The sequence below is a fragment of the Carassius auratus genome, chromosome 50 (genome assembly GCF_003368295.1).
Source record: "Carassius auratus strain Wakin chromosome 50, ASM336829v1, whole genome shotgun sequence".
Classification (NCBI taxonomy): Eukaryota; Metazoa; Chordata; class Actinopteri; order Cypriniformes; family Cyprinidae; genus Carassius; species Carassius auratus.
Genome location: NC_039292.1, coordinates 10,105,033 through 10,125,231, shown reverse-complemented (window position 1 = coordinate 10,125,231; position 20,199 = coordinate 10,105,033). Strand labels below are relative to the sequence as shown.

Here is a 20,199-nt window from a genome sequence, read left to right as displayed (position 1 = left end):
ACTTTACTGTGGATTATTCACACAGCACAATAAAATAAACTTTTAATGTCAATTAAAAAATGTTTTTAAGGTACCCGACTGTTATCTGGTACGCTAGAGTTTGGGGATAATTTATAATATTATTCAGCTTCAGGTAGTTTGGTGGAGTTTTATGAAGAAGAAACGCGATGAGGAAACATTAGGTCAGACCAGAGGATGTATGGATGACAGAAATCCATCCCCAGCATTCAGGTTCAGGTTTGGTTTATGCAAGTTTGGTGTTGGTCTAGCTGCGAACCAGTAGTTAGTGCTCCTGACTGAGCAAGCGTTACTCGTTATGCCAATGAAGAGGTCTAGTGAGGACAACAGCTATGATGGCCTTTTCAGAAAGATGATAGCCGCCCCCACTGGATCCCCCAACATCATTGGGCTAGGGCACTATGATGCCTTTATGCCATTGGATCAGTGCATTGTCAAGTGCTGCCTGATTGTTGAATGTAAAGTTTTATATTATATAATATTTACATATACAACTTTAACGGCCCATAAAAAAATACAGATATAGTAAAAATCGCCAATTCACATTAAACTCTTTATTAAAGACTTACAGAAGCGTCGAAATGCTGAATCAATTAATTCAGCGAGCAGTCATTGGCTACACAGAGGGCAGAGCCATGCGTTATTTAAAGGGGAAGTTCACGCGTCAAAGAGGAACGAGGGAATAAGTAGCTAGATTCTGATTAATTTTATGTAACTGATCAATATTTTGTATGTAGTTTGGGATAATAAAGGGTTTTATATGTTTGACTCAAATAATAATGTAAAAACTGACACTTTAAATCAACGTCTCAAACAACAACAATACAACAAAAAAATTAAAAAAAACATGTATCCAAATCATAGACTGTATAAAAACATGGACGTAGTAATGTCTGTGACGTCACCTGTGGACTCTTGAGGAGCATTTTTGAAGCTCAAAGTGTGAAGAGCGGGCTGTTGTCATCTTGGCAGCGTAATCGCGCGACTCTCCTGGACAATGGAAAATGGGCAAAAAATCACCCACCCAATCTTGCAGATGTTTTTAAATAATTTTGTCCCATGTCTTTTATGGACTCTTTATGGGCTTCTCCCTTGACTTTATGCCTCCATGTCCCCCAGATTGCCTCATAGACAGTAAAAGATTGCCTGCGAGCTTCTCCTCCTGTCTATATGGTAATTTCTCTACTGTATGACAGAGAGTCGCAGGTTATGACGCAATCGTTAGCCTATTTTTTACAAAAACTGCTTCTACGGGGCCACAATGTAAGATACAAGGTAATGGGGCCTTTTATACATTTTCGTGTTTCTTTACAAGTAATGAATGGAAAAATGGAGACTTTAAATGCAATGGAATGCTAACAGCAAGTGGGGGTCCGCTAGCCAATGGCGGCGTCCAGGGGTGCTTCAAAAAAATATGAAACCCTGCCCCCCGGCAAAAAGGCTGGAGCTGGTTGCTACGGCAACCTCCCGCTCTCTCTCGTGAAGCCCATATCGAAGTGACTAAAATTGTAATTCATCGACTGGCCGCTTGAGGCTGGCTGCAAAAGGGAGTCAATCCCATAGACAGTAAAATAACATAGACAGTAAAAGAAATGGACACAGCGACCCCATTGGAACTCAATTGAGACAAGTGAAGCCCATTTTTAGCTTTTTTAGCACTTCCGTTTCTGACGCGCAGACCTAAAGTGTGGTTATGACGCTATCGTTAGCCTATTTTTACAAAAACTGTTTCTACGGAGCCATAATGTAACATAGAAGGTAATGGAGCCCTTTATACACTGTCGTGTATCTTTAGAAATAAATAATGGACAAACGGAGTCTTTAAACGCCTCAGATGTAAAGTTATTCGCTGTCAAAGTGACGCCAAAATGAATGGGAGTCAATGGGAATGCTAACGCAAGTGAAGTTCAGCTACAAGATGGCGGCACGCGGCCGACTTCAACTTCCGGTCGACTTCCTTACCGCCTGGTCAATCCCATAGACTCCCCATGTTAAGATGCCCAACTTTACAGCAAAAAAAAAAACAACAAAAAAAAAACACCATGTGTACAGCTTGGTCCACCTGTCACTCAAGTGGCCAAGCCGTTAATTAATGCAGACCTTTAAGGATTAATATAATTTAAATGGATGAGTTAAAAAAAATTCAGCCCCCTCACAGTTGTCATGATGGGCAAAATTAGCTATATAGACCAAAATCATTTTTTTTAACCAGACTGTAAACGTTTTTTTTTCTGCTGTAAAGTTGGGCATTTTAACATGGAGAGTCAATTGACTCCCTTTTGCAGCCAGCCTCAAGCAACCAGTCAATAAATTGTAGTTTTAGTCACTTCCTTGTTGGCTTCACGACATAGAGCGGGAGGTTGCCGCTCATTCCAAATAAAATAAAATATGATTTATGTGTGATGGCGATTTATTTGCAATTAGGGGTTGCACAAACCTGTTTATGTTTATTTTAGGTCTATACAGGCATCTAGTGGCAACACATTGGTATTACAGATGATAAATGGTGTAAAATGTATATCTTAACAGTCAATTTCCAAATAATCTGTTCAGATTTGTCCAACTCACAATGTTGCATCTTCACACATTACTATGACAGCCAATGTGAATGTGTAAACTACAATATATATAGCACGTTTCATATAAAACACACACACACACACACACACACACACACACACACACACACACACACACACACACACACACACACACACACACACACAGCCTTGCTTTAAAACAACTGTGCTTCATCTAATATGGTTTTAACTGTGTGGTCCAGGTACAACATATGTCAGATGGTGAAGTCAGGGCACCCAGTGATCTGATGAAGCTAGATACTGAGAGAATAATGGCACTATAATCTGTAAATGCCTGGGCAAAGACAGCTTTCTGCCTTTGAGCAGAAAATGTATTGTGACAAACACTGCCCTTCCAGGAATCATCCATCCATATGGCTATGGTGGAGAAACGACTGTGAGATTATTCTGTGGATATGATTTTGCGTTTATAAAAATATCATCTTTCATTCTGTTGTATGGTTACCTGCTTTTGAAAACCATTGTAACTCAAGTCAGCTAATTTCACCTTGTGATCTTTGTATGGATTAAAATGTGCAGGTCATATTAATGAGCGTCATCTTAAAATGCCTCTCACATCTTTTTTACAGCATATGAATGCTCATTTTTGCAGTAATGTGCTATATAAAACATTAGTGCAATACAATGCATATTTACGCTACAGAAATATAGTTTAAATGGAACAGCTAATAATGAGAATAGATGATAATACTTATGCAAATAGCACATGCAAATACCATTGCACAGCTCTTTTTTGGTGCAATGTCTATAACTGAAAACTTAGAGGGTGGGGGAGTGGAAATAAATGTCTAGAGACATTAAGTGTTTAGAGGATCTGAAGATTCAGCCTTGGTCAGCAATGCCCCCCTCTGGTGCACAGACATATTTCTTTTAGGACTGCAAGCATAACAGTGCCAACCCTATGCTAGAATGGTTTTTAACCTTTAAAAACAAACACCCACACAGAGATGTTGATACTGAAGCAGATGGCATCTACTTTTTTTTTTTTTAAATGCAACATTGTGTAAGTTGCACTTTGCGGTTGAATATTTTTAGCTTCTAATGTTTTGCAAGTGTCCTTCTTTGCTAGAATATTATTTTGTTTGCATATGCACACTAATTAATTACCAATAATAAAAACCCATTTTAAAGGAATAGTTCACCCAAAAATGAAAATTTGCTGCAAATTTTACTCACCCTTAGGCCATCCAAGATAGACAAGTGCGTTTCTTAATTGGAACACAATTAGAGAAATGTAGCATTACATCACTTCCTCACGAATGGATCATCTGCAGTGAATGGGTGCCGTCAGAATGAGAGTCCAAATAGCTTATAGAAACATCACAAAAATCCACTGCACTCCAGTACATCAATTAATTTCTTGTGAAGCAAAAAAAAAAAAAAAAAGAAACTAAAAATCCTGGTGAATTATTGTTTTATCAGCTGTTTGGGCTCTCATTCTGACAAGGCAAGAGATGTAATGCTAAATTTCTCCAAATCTGTTCCAGTGAAGATACAAACTCAAATACATCTTGGATGCCATGAGGGAGAGTACATTTTCATCAAATTTAGGTTGAACTATTGAAATAAAATAATGCATTATGTTATAAAAATGACAACTCATTTGACTTTGGATATTTTAATTGTTAAAAATGACATGTATATGCCATGTTAAATGGAGATATTAATTTCTCTTCACATTCTGACTTTGTAGACCCTTTATATTTTATAAGGAGCTCATGCAGTGATGTTTTAAACCACGTGGATTGTTTCTCATGGTTTGAACAGTGCACTTTGCCAACATATAATATTAAAGCTTAATTATACACAACCAAAAGCTTACATTAAAAAAAGTTTGTTCTACTGTATGTATAGATATTGCATAGAATAAAAGCCATGCTGTATACTATGCATACATAAAAAGCAATCAGCCATGTAGACTTAGAGACAGATTAGATACATAAGTATAAAATGAAGTCACTGGTTTGCAAGAATATTTGAAGAGATAAGTGCATCAGTATGAAGAACATTCAGATAACTATAGATATTTCAAGTGATTTCATACATCAATATACAATGCATGTACAAATTAAACATGACAGGACATTTTGAAAAACCCTTAAATGATTGATAGATAGATCATAATGCCACCTTACCAGATGGTATACAGTTATATGATAATCTGTACAAAAACTGTCATACCAGAATCATGGTGGCATATCTGCGATAAGTTAAAGGCTTGCTTGAATAGAAGTCATTCATAAATACACAAACAAAAAAGCCTGTATCAAACAGTAATTATCTTGCATGCAATTATTATGTGTATACTTTTGCCCGACATGGAAAAAGTTGACTTGAATAAAAGAGATTCTAAAGAAAACGCAACACAATCATGCAAGAAAATGTTTAGAATTAGGTTCCGTTCTGTTTACTCGTCCTCCTCACATGTTTTATAAGGCAAGCCTCAGGTTCTCATTTCTTCCGGTCTTCTATTTAACTCCCCCACCAATGATTTTTTACCAATGCGCCGAACCGTTCATGATTAACGTTCATATGGTCATGATGTGAATGTCTTTATCTGTAAACAACAAACAGTAGTGACAAAAGTGGGTTAATACTGTATGAGTAACTGTTTGAGAAATGTGCTAAGTAACACAAATATTGCTCCCTATATCTAGTTCTTTGACATTCATTAGATGGCTTTCTGGACTGCTTGATTCTGACTGGGTCAGTTGGGGCATTCTGCAAACATCTAATTCTTAATATTCATCATAGTTCACGGCAACTCTGTATACCATTCACCTTAAAAGCCAACTTTTTATCTTGAACGTAGCATTTTTAGAATGCTGTGTGCATGAGACATAAGTATTCAGCATGTTTTCACAGAAATCAATGAAAAAGCAGCTCAGCAGAATGCAAAAACACATTCTATGTGAAACCTGCATAAACTGGTGCTACGCTTATGTATGCATATATAATGGTTTTTGACAATTCAAATGCATAAATCATTGCAATGAAATTATGAAACACAATACATGTTATTCTGTTCATTTACACACTTTATGGTAATTTTGAAATTTTAAGTGTAGCTTACAGTGCCTTAATTTCTTTGCTACTATAAGCACTGTTTACAATCTTGTTTTGTGTCTAGCTGACATGAATATTCTCAGTGTATCTGAATACTCACCTTGTAATGAAATCAGTTTGTATTTCTCTGACGTAGGTTTTTATCTTTGTGGTTGTTGGTGGAATTAGTTTTCCTTTGAAGGTGAGATCATAAAAATTAGTCAGAATAAGTGTCACAATTCAAAATACAAATCTAGCATTTTACGCATGCTTGTATATAATTGCATTTCCATAATTCACCGTTTCTTTATACTCTATACATTCAGTAATTACACATCCACTGGCATCAGTTGCATTATATTAAGTCTCATTTAAAATCTAAAGCTGACACTTACATTGGCCCAGCTGGTTCGTCATCTTAGGCAGAATGGGAAGCAAAACAACAATTTTAGTTTGAGGCTGTAATGGTTGCAGCTGGCACAATATACACATTATTGAATGAATGCCGCAAACTGACTGCATTAAGTAGCTAAAAACACCTCAATGCCATATTGTCTTTCAATATTTAGGATATTGTGGCGCAGTGCAATAACATAGAACAAAGACTTCGCTCCATCATCTTTGGTGTGAGTATTTAAAAGGCTTGCACTATATAACAGTTCATGAACTAACAAGAAATACAGCCATGCAGCCCATGGAGTGAAAAACTACCCATGTAATCATCCCATGATCCTATACGTTTAATTTTACAAAACTTTAACATATTCAATTTTAAACATATAGGATCATAGGATGGTTACATGGATATATGTGTATATATATATATATATATATATATATATATATACACACACATACATACACATACACACACACACACCCACGCATATATGCACCCATACTTTTAGCTTTTTTTTTTAAACAATCAAAATTGAAAGGAGAAAAGAAATCGAAGGAAAAATCTCATGCTCATGCCCACATGATTGCATCTGAACAGACTCAGGTAAAAAGACTGCACAGAAATGAAGGTCATTTGAAGGTTAAACAGCAAAAAACAGACCGCATTCCAATAATGAAGGCAAAATAAAAACCCATTACAGCCTAAAATCAAACAAGACTTATATATACACACACTAAAGTGAAGCAGAACAGTTATTATGGGCAATAAAGGTAGGTTCAATCAAGCTGCATGCAGGCCTTTCACTTACCACAGTGTTTTAGGTTGTGCCATTCAGAGAGAAAGAAACGTGTTAACGTTGTTAATTCTTAATAACCTAATGATATTAACCGCTAAAGGAGTAACTTAAGACTAAAAATAATGGTTCAAACTATAAACGCCTGCATAAAATGTGTAACACAAACGAAGCTGAAACTGAGATTATACACCTAACATTGTATTTTTACACATTTTAAATCAATAAAAAAGCATAAATTCGTTGTTTCAGTCTATGACGATGAAATCAACACCGATGAAAACCACTAGGTGGCGATGCTGGACACACATCCCATTCAACGTCACTGTGTGACTCATGAAGACGTTCACCATTTGTGATGCGCTAAACCAGTTCTGGTAGAAATATCGATTGGTAATAATGAAATGTAAGAAACAGCAAACATAATTGAATCCCAGAGAGAACTGCATTGCTTTAAACAGTCTTCAAACATCAAGAGTTCGTTTTATATAAAGGCAGAGCTAAAGTGAATTTACTGACATCCAGGAATATATTGTGCTGGACTGACTGGGTCTCGTTTTCCTTCGCAATGCAGTGTAGGTGAGCTGTAAGTGACGTGGGACTACACCTCCACGCATATCAATAATTCACTGCCCACTACCTACCCATACACTGCAGAGTCATATTTCTCTCGAATATCAGATTAGTGTCCAGATGACCTAACACAGGTGCCCAACAGGAAAAGAGCGTGAGTGTGTATGTGTGTTTGGTCAGGATGGCCTCAGACTGAATTATTAAGTAAGAGACCAGGTCAGGATCAGATAACAGAGTGTGGTTTTCCAATAAACTTGAGTCAAAGTGACGCAGTGGGAAAAAAAAAAAACTGTGTAAGATGTACAGAAGGACATTTATTATCCTTTAGTCTTTTCTGCTCGCCAAAACTGTATTTAAAAATACAGTAAAACAGTAACATTGTGAAATATTACAATTTAAAATAAATTTTTTCTAATTCAGAAATCATTCTAATATGCTGATTTGCTGCTCAATTTTTTTTTTTTTTTATAATGCATGTTGAAAACAGTTGTACTGCTTAAAGGGATAGTTCATCCAAAAATGATAATTCTCATGTTGTTCCAAACCCATAAGACCTCCGTTCATCTTCAGAACACAAATTAAGATATTTTTGTTCTCTGACCGTCCCATAGACAGCAAGGGTACTGCCACAATCAATGTCTAGAAACGTAACAAGGAGATCGGTAAAATAATCCATGTGACATCAGGTGTTCAACCGTAACATTATGAAGCTATGAGAATACTTTGTGCGCAATAAAACAACAAAAACGACTTTATTCAACAATTGTCTCCTTCGCTTCACCCTATAGCGCCATTTCTAATAGTATCAAATACGCAAACAGCGTATGATGTTCTGCGCCATCTGCACCACATGCATACGTTGTTTTCATTTAAATCAAAACAAAAACAATGCAGAAAACGTATCCACGTGGCGCCATAGGGTGAGCGAAGGAGACGAATTGTTGAATAAAGTCATTATTTTGTTTCTTTTGCGCACAAAAAGTATTCTCGTAGCTTCGTAAAGTTACAGTTGAACCACTGATGTCACATGGATTACTTTACCGATCTCCTTGCTATGTTTCTGGACCTTGACCGTGGTAGTACCCTTGCTGTCTATGAGAGGGTCAGAGTCAGAAAGCTCTCAGATTTCATCAAAAATATTAATTTGTGTTCTGAAGATGAACGGAGGTCTTACAGGTTTGGAACGACATGAGGGTGAGTCATTAATAACAATTTCATTTTTGGGTGAACTACCCCTTTAACATTTTTGTGGAAACACCTTTTGTTTTTAGTATTCTTTAATGAACACAAGAGTTCATTAATCCTTAAAATAACTAAGTAAATCTTAATGACGCCAAACTGAACAGTATTGTCTATGACATCCCTTTTTTAAACTTGAGATAATACCAAAATGTGTCAATGTTTTTTTTTTTTTGTCTATTTATTTAAAGTAGGGCTGCACAATTAATCAAATTTGTAATTGGGATTACAATCACAGATGCCACAATTACGTAATCATCCAAAAGGCACAAAAAAAAAAATTCATATATTATACACACACATAGTTTTTCTTTTTTGCATTTGAAATTAGTTTAGTATAGCATTATAATATCATGCATATTTTTTTCAACACAAACCAATTTATAGTTGACATTTGAGGCATAATACTATGAAAAAAAAAAGAATTCAGAAGAGTGCTTTCAGTTTGTTTATTTTCATATAAAAAATATGGCACGCAGTTGCTTCGAACAGTGGTAATAAACCTGTTCAAAACATCATTCAATGTAAATCGCAATTATATCCTCAAGGGAATAATCGACAATTATGATTTGTGTCATTATCGTGCAGCCCTAATTTAAAGTGCCCAGAAAGAAAAAGTATTCATACATTTCATTGTATTTTGTGCCCATTGTAGGTGTATTATATCAGATAAACTACGCTTAGGATGGTCTTGGACTAAATAAATCTCTTCAAATACCAATCTCTTCTCCACTAACATCAGTAGTCCATAATGAGACAGTAACCCACCCTTTTAAACTCACCGTCAGGAACATCATCAGGCTTCTTGCGCTTCTCGTAGATGACGATGATCAGCACCAGGATGATGATCTCGGCGAGGACCCCCAGCAGGGGCCACAGGGGGGCCAGGCGGCTCCTGACACGCAAAACTGATTGCATGGAGTTGGAGCCGAGGATGTTAGTGGCATTGCACTCGTAGTCTCCAGGGTCGGAGGTGATGTCTAGGTTGATGATGGACATCTCGGTGTAGCCATCCTTGCTGTTGATGAAGAAACGGCCAGAGGAGTTGTCAATTTCCTGAGTGATTGATGGAGTGGGAGGAAAACCGGTGACAGATCAGAAGAGGTGGAAGACAGGGAAGGAAAGCCACTGATTATATGCCCAAATAGTATATCTTTTTAAAAAATATTTACTTTTTATTAAATGATAAATGTTTGAAGGTAGCTCAAGTAACAAACTACAAGAGAGAGTGAAGACCTTTTAATGTAACTGTAAAAATGCCTTTGTTTTATAAATTAAATGTAAGAATACATGTTATATTGTTATTAATATTTCAAGAGGAACACTTGCTGGACGTAAAGTAACTTAGGTTTACTTGAGTTTCCATAAATCATTGTTTTATTTTAGAAACATCATGTTAAAATGTGAGCATTAAATATGAACAACAGGCTTTTGAGGAACATTTCTTTGTTCATCTCTCAATCATCACTGTATTGCATTGCATGTTTTGTCTTCCCCAATAAAAACTACAGAGCTTTGATCAGCTTTGATTTTAAGAAGACATTTTATTGGGAGACATAGAGTGACATTTCTTCTAAGATATTTTATGCAAGTAGTCTGTTATCTTGATAAAATCTCATTGATTTACATCGCAAGCCATCAGAATTTACTTTTTGGCCAAATAAATATCAGTACCAAAATTGCATATTTTTGGCTTAGTTTGGGGATCTGAATAAAATTAAGGATTTTCAAGTATTAGCACACACTATATAATACTATATGAAATATAATAATACTATTTTTTTATATAAAAAAAATTGATTTTAAGACTTATTTAATGTGCTTTACAGGGTTGAAACAACTTGAGGCTAAGATGTCAAACTATCCTTTTTAAAACAACTCAACAGAAGATCTAAGATTCACTCATTTGTCAAAATTAACATACCGCAATTTCGCCGTTATCAAGTTTATGCCAGGTCCACATGGGATAAGGATAACCCACAGATTTGCAGTAGAGGACAGCTTTCTCGCCCTCATTCTTATTCTCGCTGCGCTTGTGTCCCGTGATGTCTGGTGAAGCTATGAGAGGAGAGCAGAAGGACAGTGAGACCTTCATTATCAGAACAGATTTCATTGCATAAACCTTATTAAGCTGCCTGATCTTCAATCACTGCGTGGACATTTTTTCTTGCGTCATTTGCAGTTTCATGTTTGGGTGATAAATATAGCTGAAAACAAGAGGCAGATCAGGAAATATTAAGAAAAAAAAATTACCATGATAGCCCTAACGCATGGGAATAAACCAATAACTTAAGCCCACCGCGATGTTTAGATGGAAATGCTAAGAACAGTCAAAACAATGACATCTTCTCCTTCACATTTATTTATTTGGTTGGCCTTTTCTTTTTCCCAAAGAGATTTACAGTGCTTTCAAATTAACATGTATCCCATGAATTACTAAGGATTCAAAGCAAAGTTAAAATGAGTTGAATGAGTGTGAAGTGCTGCTTCAAGATCTCTTTAGTTTATTTAAAAAGACAATACTTAGACAATATTTAGTATGAGGTCATTAAGATTTATAATTTCTTTTAAAGAAATTAATACTTATTCAAGCTAATTAAATCAAAAGTGACATTAAAGATATTTATAATGTTATAAAAAGGATTTCTATTTTTTTATTTGTTTGTTTTGAGTGGTCTATTCATCCAAAAATCATCATGGTTTTTACAAACAATATTATGCAGCACAACTGTTGGTTTTAAAAGGGTTTCTAAACTAAATTAAACTACAAAATGGTTATTTTCAATTTTATTAAAAATATTAGTTTTTAACGAAAAAAAAGCAGCCTTGTTAGTCAATAACATTAACAAATCTTACCGACCCCAAACCTTGACAATATAACTATATACTTGCTGTTGTCACTGACATACAGTATTAAATCGAATATCTCAAAGGACTATGAATGTATATGTTGTGGTAAATATACACACTGAATATATAGGACCATAATGAGATGATTCACAGTCAGATCTCTAAGGTTTAGTCAGTGAAACCAACAGAGTTTACAAAAGCTTTAACACCAAAAGGGATATTATTCATATGCCAAGTCCACAAATAAGCAAAAAAAAAAAAAAAAAAAAAAAAAAAACCATACACATGTAAATCATATCCACATTTTGTGATTTAAAAGTCAAATAATGAATCATGACAGCAGACTTTTTAAAGGTTAATTCAGTCTAATGACACCAAATACCTCAGTTAAGAGATAGGAAAAGCGAGAGAAAAAGAGACAGATTTCCATCCCCACCCCCTCAGACATGCAGGCCACCATCTGGTGCCTGTGAGCCGACCGCGGGATAACCAGAAAGAGGTGACTAGGACATGCTTAAACCACATGGCACTTTACCAGCCGATGATCTCGAACACACAAACCAAACACCCTGGGAGCTTTAAAGACAATTATTAAACACATGACCACAAGGAGATCTGAGCTGCCTGACATTTTGGTGTATATATGGTACATTTGGATACACACACACACACATACACACACATACATATATACACACTTGGTGGACAAAAACCTCCAAAAACCAAGCTCACATTCATGCTGTCATGGCCTTTGTGAGCGTCCAAGCTCAGCTCTGACTCAGCATGTGTTATGTGGAAGAGATGGACAGACAGGCTGACCCCACAGACAGGTTCGAGATGTCAGCACTCATCCAAATCAACAGAAAATCAAACTCCCCGTCTTAGAAAGAAACCAGTGACCATTCACGGTCTTGTTTTTTTTTTTTTTTTAGGGAAACTTACCTTTAACCTCAATAGTTTCATTTGCTGCAGGGAGCGAATTGAATGTGTACACACACATATACTCGCCCGAATCCTCTGGCCTTGGTTTATTAAGTCTGCGTAAAAGATAAAACACATTACACTTTTAAATTAACGGTACCATAGGTGTTCTTTGAAGGAGCTTGGCATAATATAAAAAGAGTAACACACCTACAGGAAAAGACAGATCTAATGCAGGATATATGTTAGCAGTACTACTGTGTTCCTAAAAGGTTAGTCTGATTAGATTAGGAGTCAGCCAGGGAGATTAGCAACACGTGTTTGTAAGAGACCGAGGCCTTGCGCAGGATTTAGAGCAAACCGGCATCAACAAACACTTGGCCAGAGCCTGAGAATCACCGAGATGATACATTTACAAAACAAAAGACCACTCAGGTGATGCTAAATTTTTAACACCCAGAAGCCTACTTGTATTCGGTGTTCTTGGCTTCGCCCCTCGTGTCAGAGATCTCCTCCCCATTCTTCATCCAGAAGCTCTCAAGGGGGTTGCTTTGGGAAGTAGTAAGGTTGCACTGAAGCGTGATTGGTGGGAGGTGGTAACCAGTGGGTAGAATAATGTCCTCCGTTTTTTCAATATTCGGTCCTGGAAGCACAGAAGTATCAAATATATATATTTAGAATAAAATGGTTCTGAGGTTGACCATTATGAAAAAAATTATTAAACATACAAAATAATTCTATTTTGTATGCTATATACAGTGGGGTCCAAAAGTCAAAGACCACAAAATGTCTTGTGGTCTTTTAGGATTTAAAATTTTAATAAACGTCTCAGATTCTGCCGACAAACACAAACCAAATACTAAATCCAAAAAAACAAAGTTCATTGCTATTATCACATCACTGATACACTTTTATAGTTTTTGTCAATGCTTTTAACAGCGTTTTATTTTGTTGTTTGTATTTTCAATTTACAATAATTTTTCACATTTGTTTTTATTTTTTATTCGTTTTTTTAATTTTTAAAGTTGAACTAAAGAAAAATTTAAAATGTTCCCTGTTTTTTTTATTTTTTTTATCATTCTAGTTTCAGTTAATATTAGTAACCCTGAATTCTAGCATAGTGAGCAAACACATCTGGACTCCACTGTACATCATATACGATACAGTCCTATAGGACAGGAGAAGAGTAACTATATCAGCCACTGGACATTGAAACACATATCGGCTGACCAATAAGCACTGTACCTTACCAGATTCCATGGATTCCTCGGAACAGAAACTGTAATATTGTCATGGTCAAATAAGGAGGACAAGGACATTTTAGACTCAATAAGGGCTTTCTGACTACAGAAATAGGTCACTGCTTGTATATGAAGCAGCTACAAGGGCAAGAGTAATCTAATAGGATGGCGCTCTGACCATTTTGTGCTCCGGTTATAGACTATAACAAAAGAAAAGGAAAAGGGAAGATCACTACAGCAAACGCTGGCCACGGTGCTACACTATGGATCAAGGGGATGGATGGTTTATTTTGGCCACACCACTAGCGGGAACAGGTGAACTCACTCTGCAACACGGAAACTGTTGCTTGGGCTCGTATCCAGGTAGTGGACGGATTCTGCCGCAAATCGTTACGCCGTGGGTCATTACTGGCCCTGCACTCATAAATCCCAGAATCCTCAATGGTGACGCGAGTGACGGCTAACACGCTTACACCATTGACGCCGTACGCCGTGTTGATGGACACGCGTTGCCTGCGCGCGCCATCCCACAACTGGAAGAAGCTGTCGGCCCTGTTCACCTCAGCGTACCACCACTGGATCTCAGGGGTGGGCTTCCCCACAACGTCACAGTACAGCTCAAACGTGTCGCCCGTCAGCTTAGTCTCAGAGAGGGGCGACTTCACAAACCCCGCTGAGGGGCGGCACAGAGGAGGGAAGACAGGGAAAGATGACAAATAAAGAGAAAAAAGGACAGTAAGAGGGCAGTGGGTGGAAAACAGAAAACAGAAGATTAAACTCAAATTGCAAACCAAAAATATAACAAGAAATGAATAATTGCACAATTGATGAATGGGAAAATGAAAAAGGTTTATTTTACATTACATGCATTTATATTTAGGACACTGATACATTTCATTTTTGACTTTGTTTCTATTAAGTTTGATTGTGTACTGATTACTGCATTTTGTTAGTGATATTAGATATTAGTCATCTTAATTAAGTTGATCTTTATCACATGCAAGAAAAAAAAGGATCTTGGACAAAATAGTTATTTATTCAATTGTGTATTTTATTTATAAATATAGGAAATTAAATGAGGTCAGGGGCCTCATCCTAACTGCAGTGAAGTAAAAACTCTGATATGACCTATATTTTATCAGGATTTTTCCATCTGAAAGCACTGAGTTTTAAAATTCTGTCCACCACTAAAAACATGCCTAAAATAATAATAATAAAATTAATATTAATAATATATTAATTGTGTCTCTTACTCTCACTGAGGTTGATTTTATTTAATAATAAAAAAAATACAATAAAACAGTGACATTGTTAAATATTATTACAACTTTATATAAATGCTTTCTATCATAATAAATGTAATTTATTCCTGTGATGGGAAAGCTCAATCTTTAATCCAGTTTTCAGGGTCACTCATAAATATATATATATATATATATTTTTTAGTATAAACATTTTTTTTTTCAGGATTCTTTGATGACTAAAGTAAAAAGAACAGCATTTATCCTAAATGTCACTTTTGAAAACTTAAAATACATCCTTGCCACATGTATCTATATATAACAAAAAGAAATATTAAAATAATTCAAGAATCATAGAGGAAATAAGCATGCACATTTAAATGGCCAATAAAAACTATATATATTTTTTTCACACTGAAATAGTCATTTTAGCTAAATTTAGTATTTCATCTGGGTATTCTTTGCACGCACAAAATGTGCATACGGTGCATAGTATACATGCTACATATTTATGCCGACTAGAATGTCAGTCTGCTATTCTGACCATAACTGGTTTAAACTTTGAAGATAATGATGATAACTGATTCTACAGATAACAAAGTGCACAGCCGTGAATGGTGCTGATTCCGAGCACCTCGGTGCAATCTCACTATTCATGTGTGGGTGTGCTGATAAGACTGTTTCCATAGAAGCATACTACAGTAGTTGAGCAGGTAGGCCTTTAAGAAGAGGGAGAGCTGCCCACCACACTGCATACACTTCTGCCGCCCCCTCATTAACTGCTGTGTAAGCTGATTGCATTCACAGATTTGGAGCCCTGCTAAGCGTCAAGAGTCATATAGTGCAATAAGTGATTCTTGTGTGCATTTCACAATATAACTAGCAACATAGGAACAAAACCGGAGCAGAGACTGAAGGAGTGATAAATCAACCCTTCTTTCCAATTTAAAAAAAAACTGTTTTGGAGGAAACAAGAGACAATCCATTAGAGCACAATACAAAAGCAAAACTAAAAAAAATGAAAGCATTAAGACTGGACTGCATAAATAAATTCTGAATAGAAGTGATGTTGAAAAACTAAATGTTTTATGTACTCTCATTAATGATGATGTCTAAAAACATAGCTATATTTTTATTTACTGGAGTGTGACTTAAGTTTATAAATAATAATAATACATATGCATCTTTACATAACTATATTATGATTTATTTTAAAGTCTTGTTTGCTTTTCTATTTTTATCTGCCCTTAAAACTTTGTTTTTCACATACAACCTTCAAAAGTAAAAAAAATAAAAAATAAAGTCTAACAAAAGAAATATAAAACAAATGTGACTGCTACAGTAATCATTTATTTCATTTTAAGGATGCATTGTGGAAACAGTTTGAAATGAGGAATTGCCTTAGTAGGAAGAACAGACAAAAGATCAATTGTACAACGAATACAATGTTCCTTAGAGCAGTGGTTTTCAAACCGGTCCTGCGAGCATTGCACGTTTTCTGTGTGTCCCTTATGAATCACACATGATTCTACTCATCAGACCATTAGTAGAGACTGCAAGACCGGATATTGGTGTCAGATATAGGGAGACACAAAATGTGAGGTGCTAGGAGTGCTTGCAGGACCCGTGTGAAAACCACTGCCTTAAAGGTTATGTAACATAAATATGCAAAGAGGCTTTTTACTGGTTGTACTGTATTATGTTAATCAGAACATTATATTAGTTAGGTTTACACACAGTAGCCTACTGCTGGTTCTTCTGAATGACTGATGATAAAACAATCATATAAGGGCATAATGAGAAACAAAGCAGGGCCAGATATGATTTTTACATCTAAACAGACTTCCTACTCCATGGGTGATGCTACACCGATAAAAAAAACAATGATAGAAGCACGTTTTCTTTTAACGTGGTGGTCACAAAAGAGCCTCACAGTAATTAGGAGGCGTAGCTAAAAGAGGAGCTCCTGTTCCACATTCCTGTGCGGCTGAAAGGAAACTTACATAGTGCCTGACCTTCAAATCTAACACGCTTCCATCAGATTCTTTAAAGTCAACGTGTCTTCCAATCCATTTTATTAACATAATCTGATGCATTCAGCTAAAACAGATGAAAAAAAAAATGTGTAGCAACAATTTAAAAATGATTTTATTGTCTTCATCAATCTAAGCCTGAGGAACTAATGATGTGGACAGGGCATGTATGCTATTGCATATAGTCGCTTGCTAAAGATAGAAGCAAAAACCTTTTTAGTCTGAAGGCAGGAAGTGCTGTTGTGCTCTTCTTCCCGTTACTGAAGACAGCTATGCCAAAATGATCCATTTGATCAAATGTGTTTGCATGTGCTCATGCATTTGTATGCAAGAGATAAAACGCATGCGAGTGAGATGAAAGGAAAAGTGTTGGGTTTGATCTTCATGTGAGTTTGTGGCCCCTCACAAACGGGGAAATGGGTATTGCTGTCACGGCTGCAGCACTCTATAATCCACAAGACTCCAGTCCATCAATTAATGTCTTGTGAAGCAAAAAGCTGCAATTGTAATAAACAAATCCACCAATAAGACGTTTTTAACTTCAAAACATTTATTTCGTTGCTTTTAAAACTCTCATTCTGACGGCACCCATTCGCTGCAGAGGATCCATTGGGGAGCAAGTGACGTAATGCTCAATTTCTCCAAATCTGTTTGAAAAAGAAGCAAACCTATCTAGACTTTGAATGGCCCGAGTACATTTTCAGCAAATGTTCATTTTTTGGTGAACTATTCCTTTAAATACAGATGCACTTGCAAATGGTTGGGCCTGATTACTGATTACATTACAGATTTTTTTTTTTTTAATGTGATGGATCATAAAAAATAAAATAAATACAAAAGTCCTCCTGGAGCAAAACCGGTTGAGAACCACCAAATCCAATCAGCGGGTCACCTTGAATCAGGTGTTTAACACAAACACTAAATCAACTACTTTTTCTGCTTAACTCATTTTTCCCTACAGGTTCTGTAATAACCCGACAGATTTACGCTGCTAAAACGAACGCATTAGTCAAACTGCAGTAATTCATAACAGGTTATGGCCAGGAGATGAAGTCGGACGGGCTCATGCGTAACCGCTCATTAACTGAGCGCGTTCATGACGTCATAATGCACCGCGGTGCTGCTCCGTTAATACTTTAACGGGTCCGCGCGCACGGGGAGAACATTAACGCTATGCATACCGCTGCTGCATCGGCTCTATAAATAGAAACATGCAGCAGAACGGACTGAAGTTATTTACGGCGCTGCAGAGGACCGGTGCTCAAAGCGGGTACCTGCCTCTGTTTGATGAGCGAGCTCGGGCGAAAATCACGCAAACAGATCGCTTTGCGTCGGAGGAACAAACGGAAGAAATCCTGAGTCACTATCTCTATGCAAATCAAGCACAAGTGTGAAAACACAATTCTGCATTCCGATCGCTCCGCGTTGGATCAAGCAGGTTTTGGGTTTGTGACAAGCAGCCGATGACCCACCTAAACACATCCTAATGATTCTGTGAAAGAGTCGCAAATAGACGCGCCCTGTGGGACAAGCTACCAAATATTACCTATTTGTGAGCGTATTTAAGTAGAAAACCGAGCCGCTTTTAAGACATAAATTGCCCTTTAAAGCGGAATTGTAATGCGTTTTGACATTTAAACCTACAAGGACACATTTACCTAAATATTTAATAGGCTACATATAAATAATCACCATTCACAGCCCGCACGCCCGTTCAGTTCTGAGCATTTCAGAAAGCAATGCTGAGGATTGGCGAGAGTTTATCCGGTGCGGTCGAGGCAAATTACCTGCACGTGCCGCGACCGTTTCCTTATCAGGAAAGCCTTTATAATCTGTGATGAAACGTTCTTTACACGCCACACATTCACAGTCCTTACCGTTCTGTGCGGCGCCCGAATGCAGCATGAAGACTCCGAGTATTATCACGAACGGATTCCCCGCGCGAGACATTTTTAGGTCGTCTGGCTACCTGTGATGTGTGGAGGGATGCAGAGGACAGGAGGGCTGTCGAGGAGGATGTGAGCGGAGAGGGAGCCGCTACAATGACGAGGCGACCCTGGATGGAGCTCGAATCGGGTCACGCAAAAAGCCCGTCGCCTAGCAATAGCGAGCGCCGTAAGTAGATTCCGACGCTACACTTACATCCGGTTTTAACGAGTCTCGTGAAGACGGGGAATTGAGTTCTCTGCAGAACAAAAGTGGGCGTTTCTAAATTTGTCGGTGTTTTCAAGCTGTAGGGTGTTTCTCAATTATGCAATAAACATAATACCCCTTACCTAACCCCACCCATAAACATACGTCACTGTGGCGTCAGCCAATCAGGAAAAAGTTCTAAAAACACCCCGATCTGGTAACGCCCATTAATTTTCTGCAGAGATTTGGAAGACGGTTGCGCTGTCCTCTTAAATTCCCGCGATAGCAGACCGGCTGTGTCACATGAAGATGGACCCAATCCTCAGGTGATCATTCTTCTGGATCATATCATATTATAATCTTTTATAAGGGTTTGTTTATTTTATTGTCATTTTAAAGCTGAATTAAAAAAAACAAAACCAAATAAATAAAAAATAGTTCTAATAGTAAGAAATTTGTTGCACTTATGCTACCAGATGATCTTTATCGTAAAAATACAGTGTGACTAAATATATTAGTTTCTACCTGTGGGCATATTTTAATAAATAATGCAAATCATCTTATATTTTTAAACCTTTTTTTTACATGTATTTTAAAATGTCATATGCTATGCTAGATACCTTGCATTTAAGTAGCTGACAGGTTTTAACAGTATTTACAAATTAAAAATTAACTTATACAATAGTGAATAGTTTATGTGAGATGACTGTCATAATGAGATGACATGAACTAAATCCTTAAGTTCAAATCTAAATGCACTGCAAAAACATTGTTGACACCATAAAAATAGGGTGGCACATCTAAAGTGTAAGATGAACTTGAAGTTCTCGAGCCTTGCTGCACCAAACAATATTTCAGGGGAAAAGTAGTCCTATTTAATTTTTGCTACTTGCTCTCTAGGGAATCCGACACAAATAAAAATCTTATGACAGTAATAGTTTTTTGTTCTTTTTATTTTTACGAACACATTAAACACAAATCTATCACTGCAATTATGTGCCAACATTGCCATTCCCTGCCAAAACAAATAATTTAATATTTAGCTCTCAGTATGACAGTCTACTGCCATCTACTGGACAGCAATATTAACAATAAGACAAACTACCTCGTAA

At 36.7% G+C, this 20,199-nt stretch overlaps 1 protein-coding gene across 4 annotated transcripts; it reads right to left on the bottom strand.

Moving 5' to 3' along the window:
* Nucleotides 1-4,220: 4,220 nt before the first annotated feature.
* On the bottom strand, nt 4,221-19,136 carry LOC113066952 (neuroplastin). 4 transcript variants are annotated; one of them, XR_003279239.1, is made up of 8 exons: nt 18,832-19,136; nt 12,908-13,082; nt 12,461-12,555; nt 10,593-10,726; nt 9,437-9,724; nt 6,059-6,080; nt 5,785-5,857; nt 4,221-5,175 (listed from the first exon to the last, which is right to left on the bottom strand). XR_003279239.1 is itself a non-coding variant. In XM_026239095.1 (8 exons), the coding sequence occupies exons 1-7, from the start codon at nt 18,902-18,904 to the stop codon at nt 5,797-5,799; spliced, it is 834 nt and encodes a 277-aa protein (XP_026094880.1). In that variant the 5' UTR covers nt 18,905-19,135; the 3' UTR covers nt 4,221-5,175; nt 5,785-5,796. The 4 variants fall into 4 exon arrangements, 2 of the variants coding, with proteins under 2 accessions (XP_026094880.1, XP_026094881.1); XR_003279240.1 differs by having other exon boundaries at nt 6,059-6,068; nt 18,832-19,135; XM_026239095.1 differs by having other exon boundaries at nt 9,451-9,724; nt 18,832-19,135.
* Nucleotides 19,137-20,199: the final 1,063 nt, after the last annotated feature.

Bases quoted from the DNA above. Each gene is read 5' to 3' on its own strand.
- LOC113066952 (XM_026239095.1), bottom strand. From the start codon at position 18,904: ATGTCTCGCGCGGGGAATCCGTTCGTGATAATACTCGGAGTCTTCATG. The intron at 13,083-18,831 runs GTAAGGACTGTG...CTGTGCTTCCAG, and splicing joins TTCGGGCGCCGCACAGAACG to GACCGAATATTGAAAAAACG. The intron at 12,556-12,907 runs GTAGGCTTCTGG...TCTTTTACGCAG, and splicing joins GCCAAGAACACCGAATACAA to ACTTAATAAACCAAGGCCAG.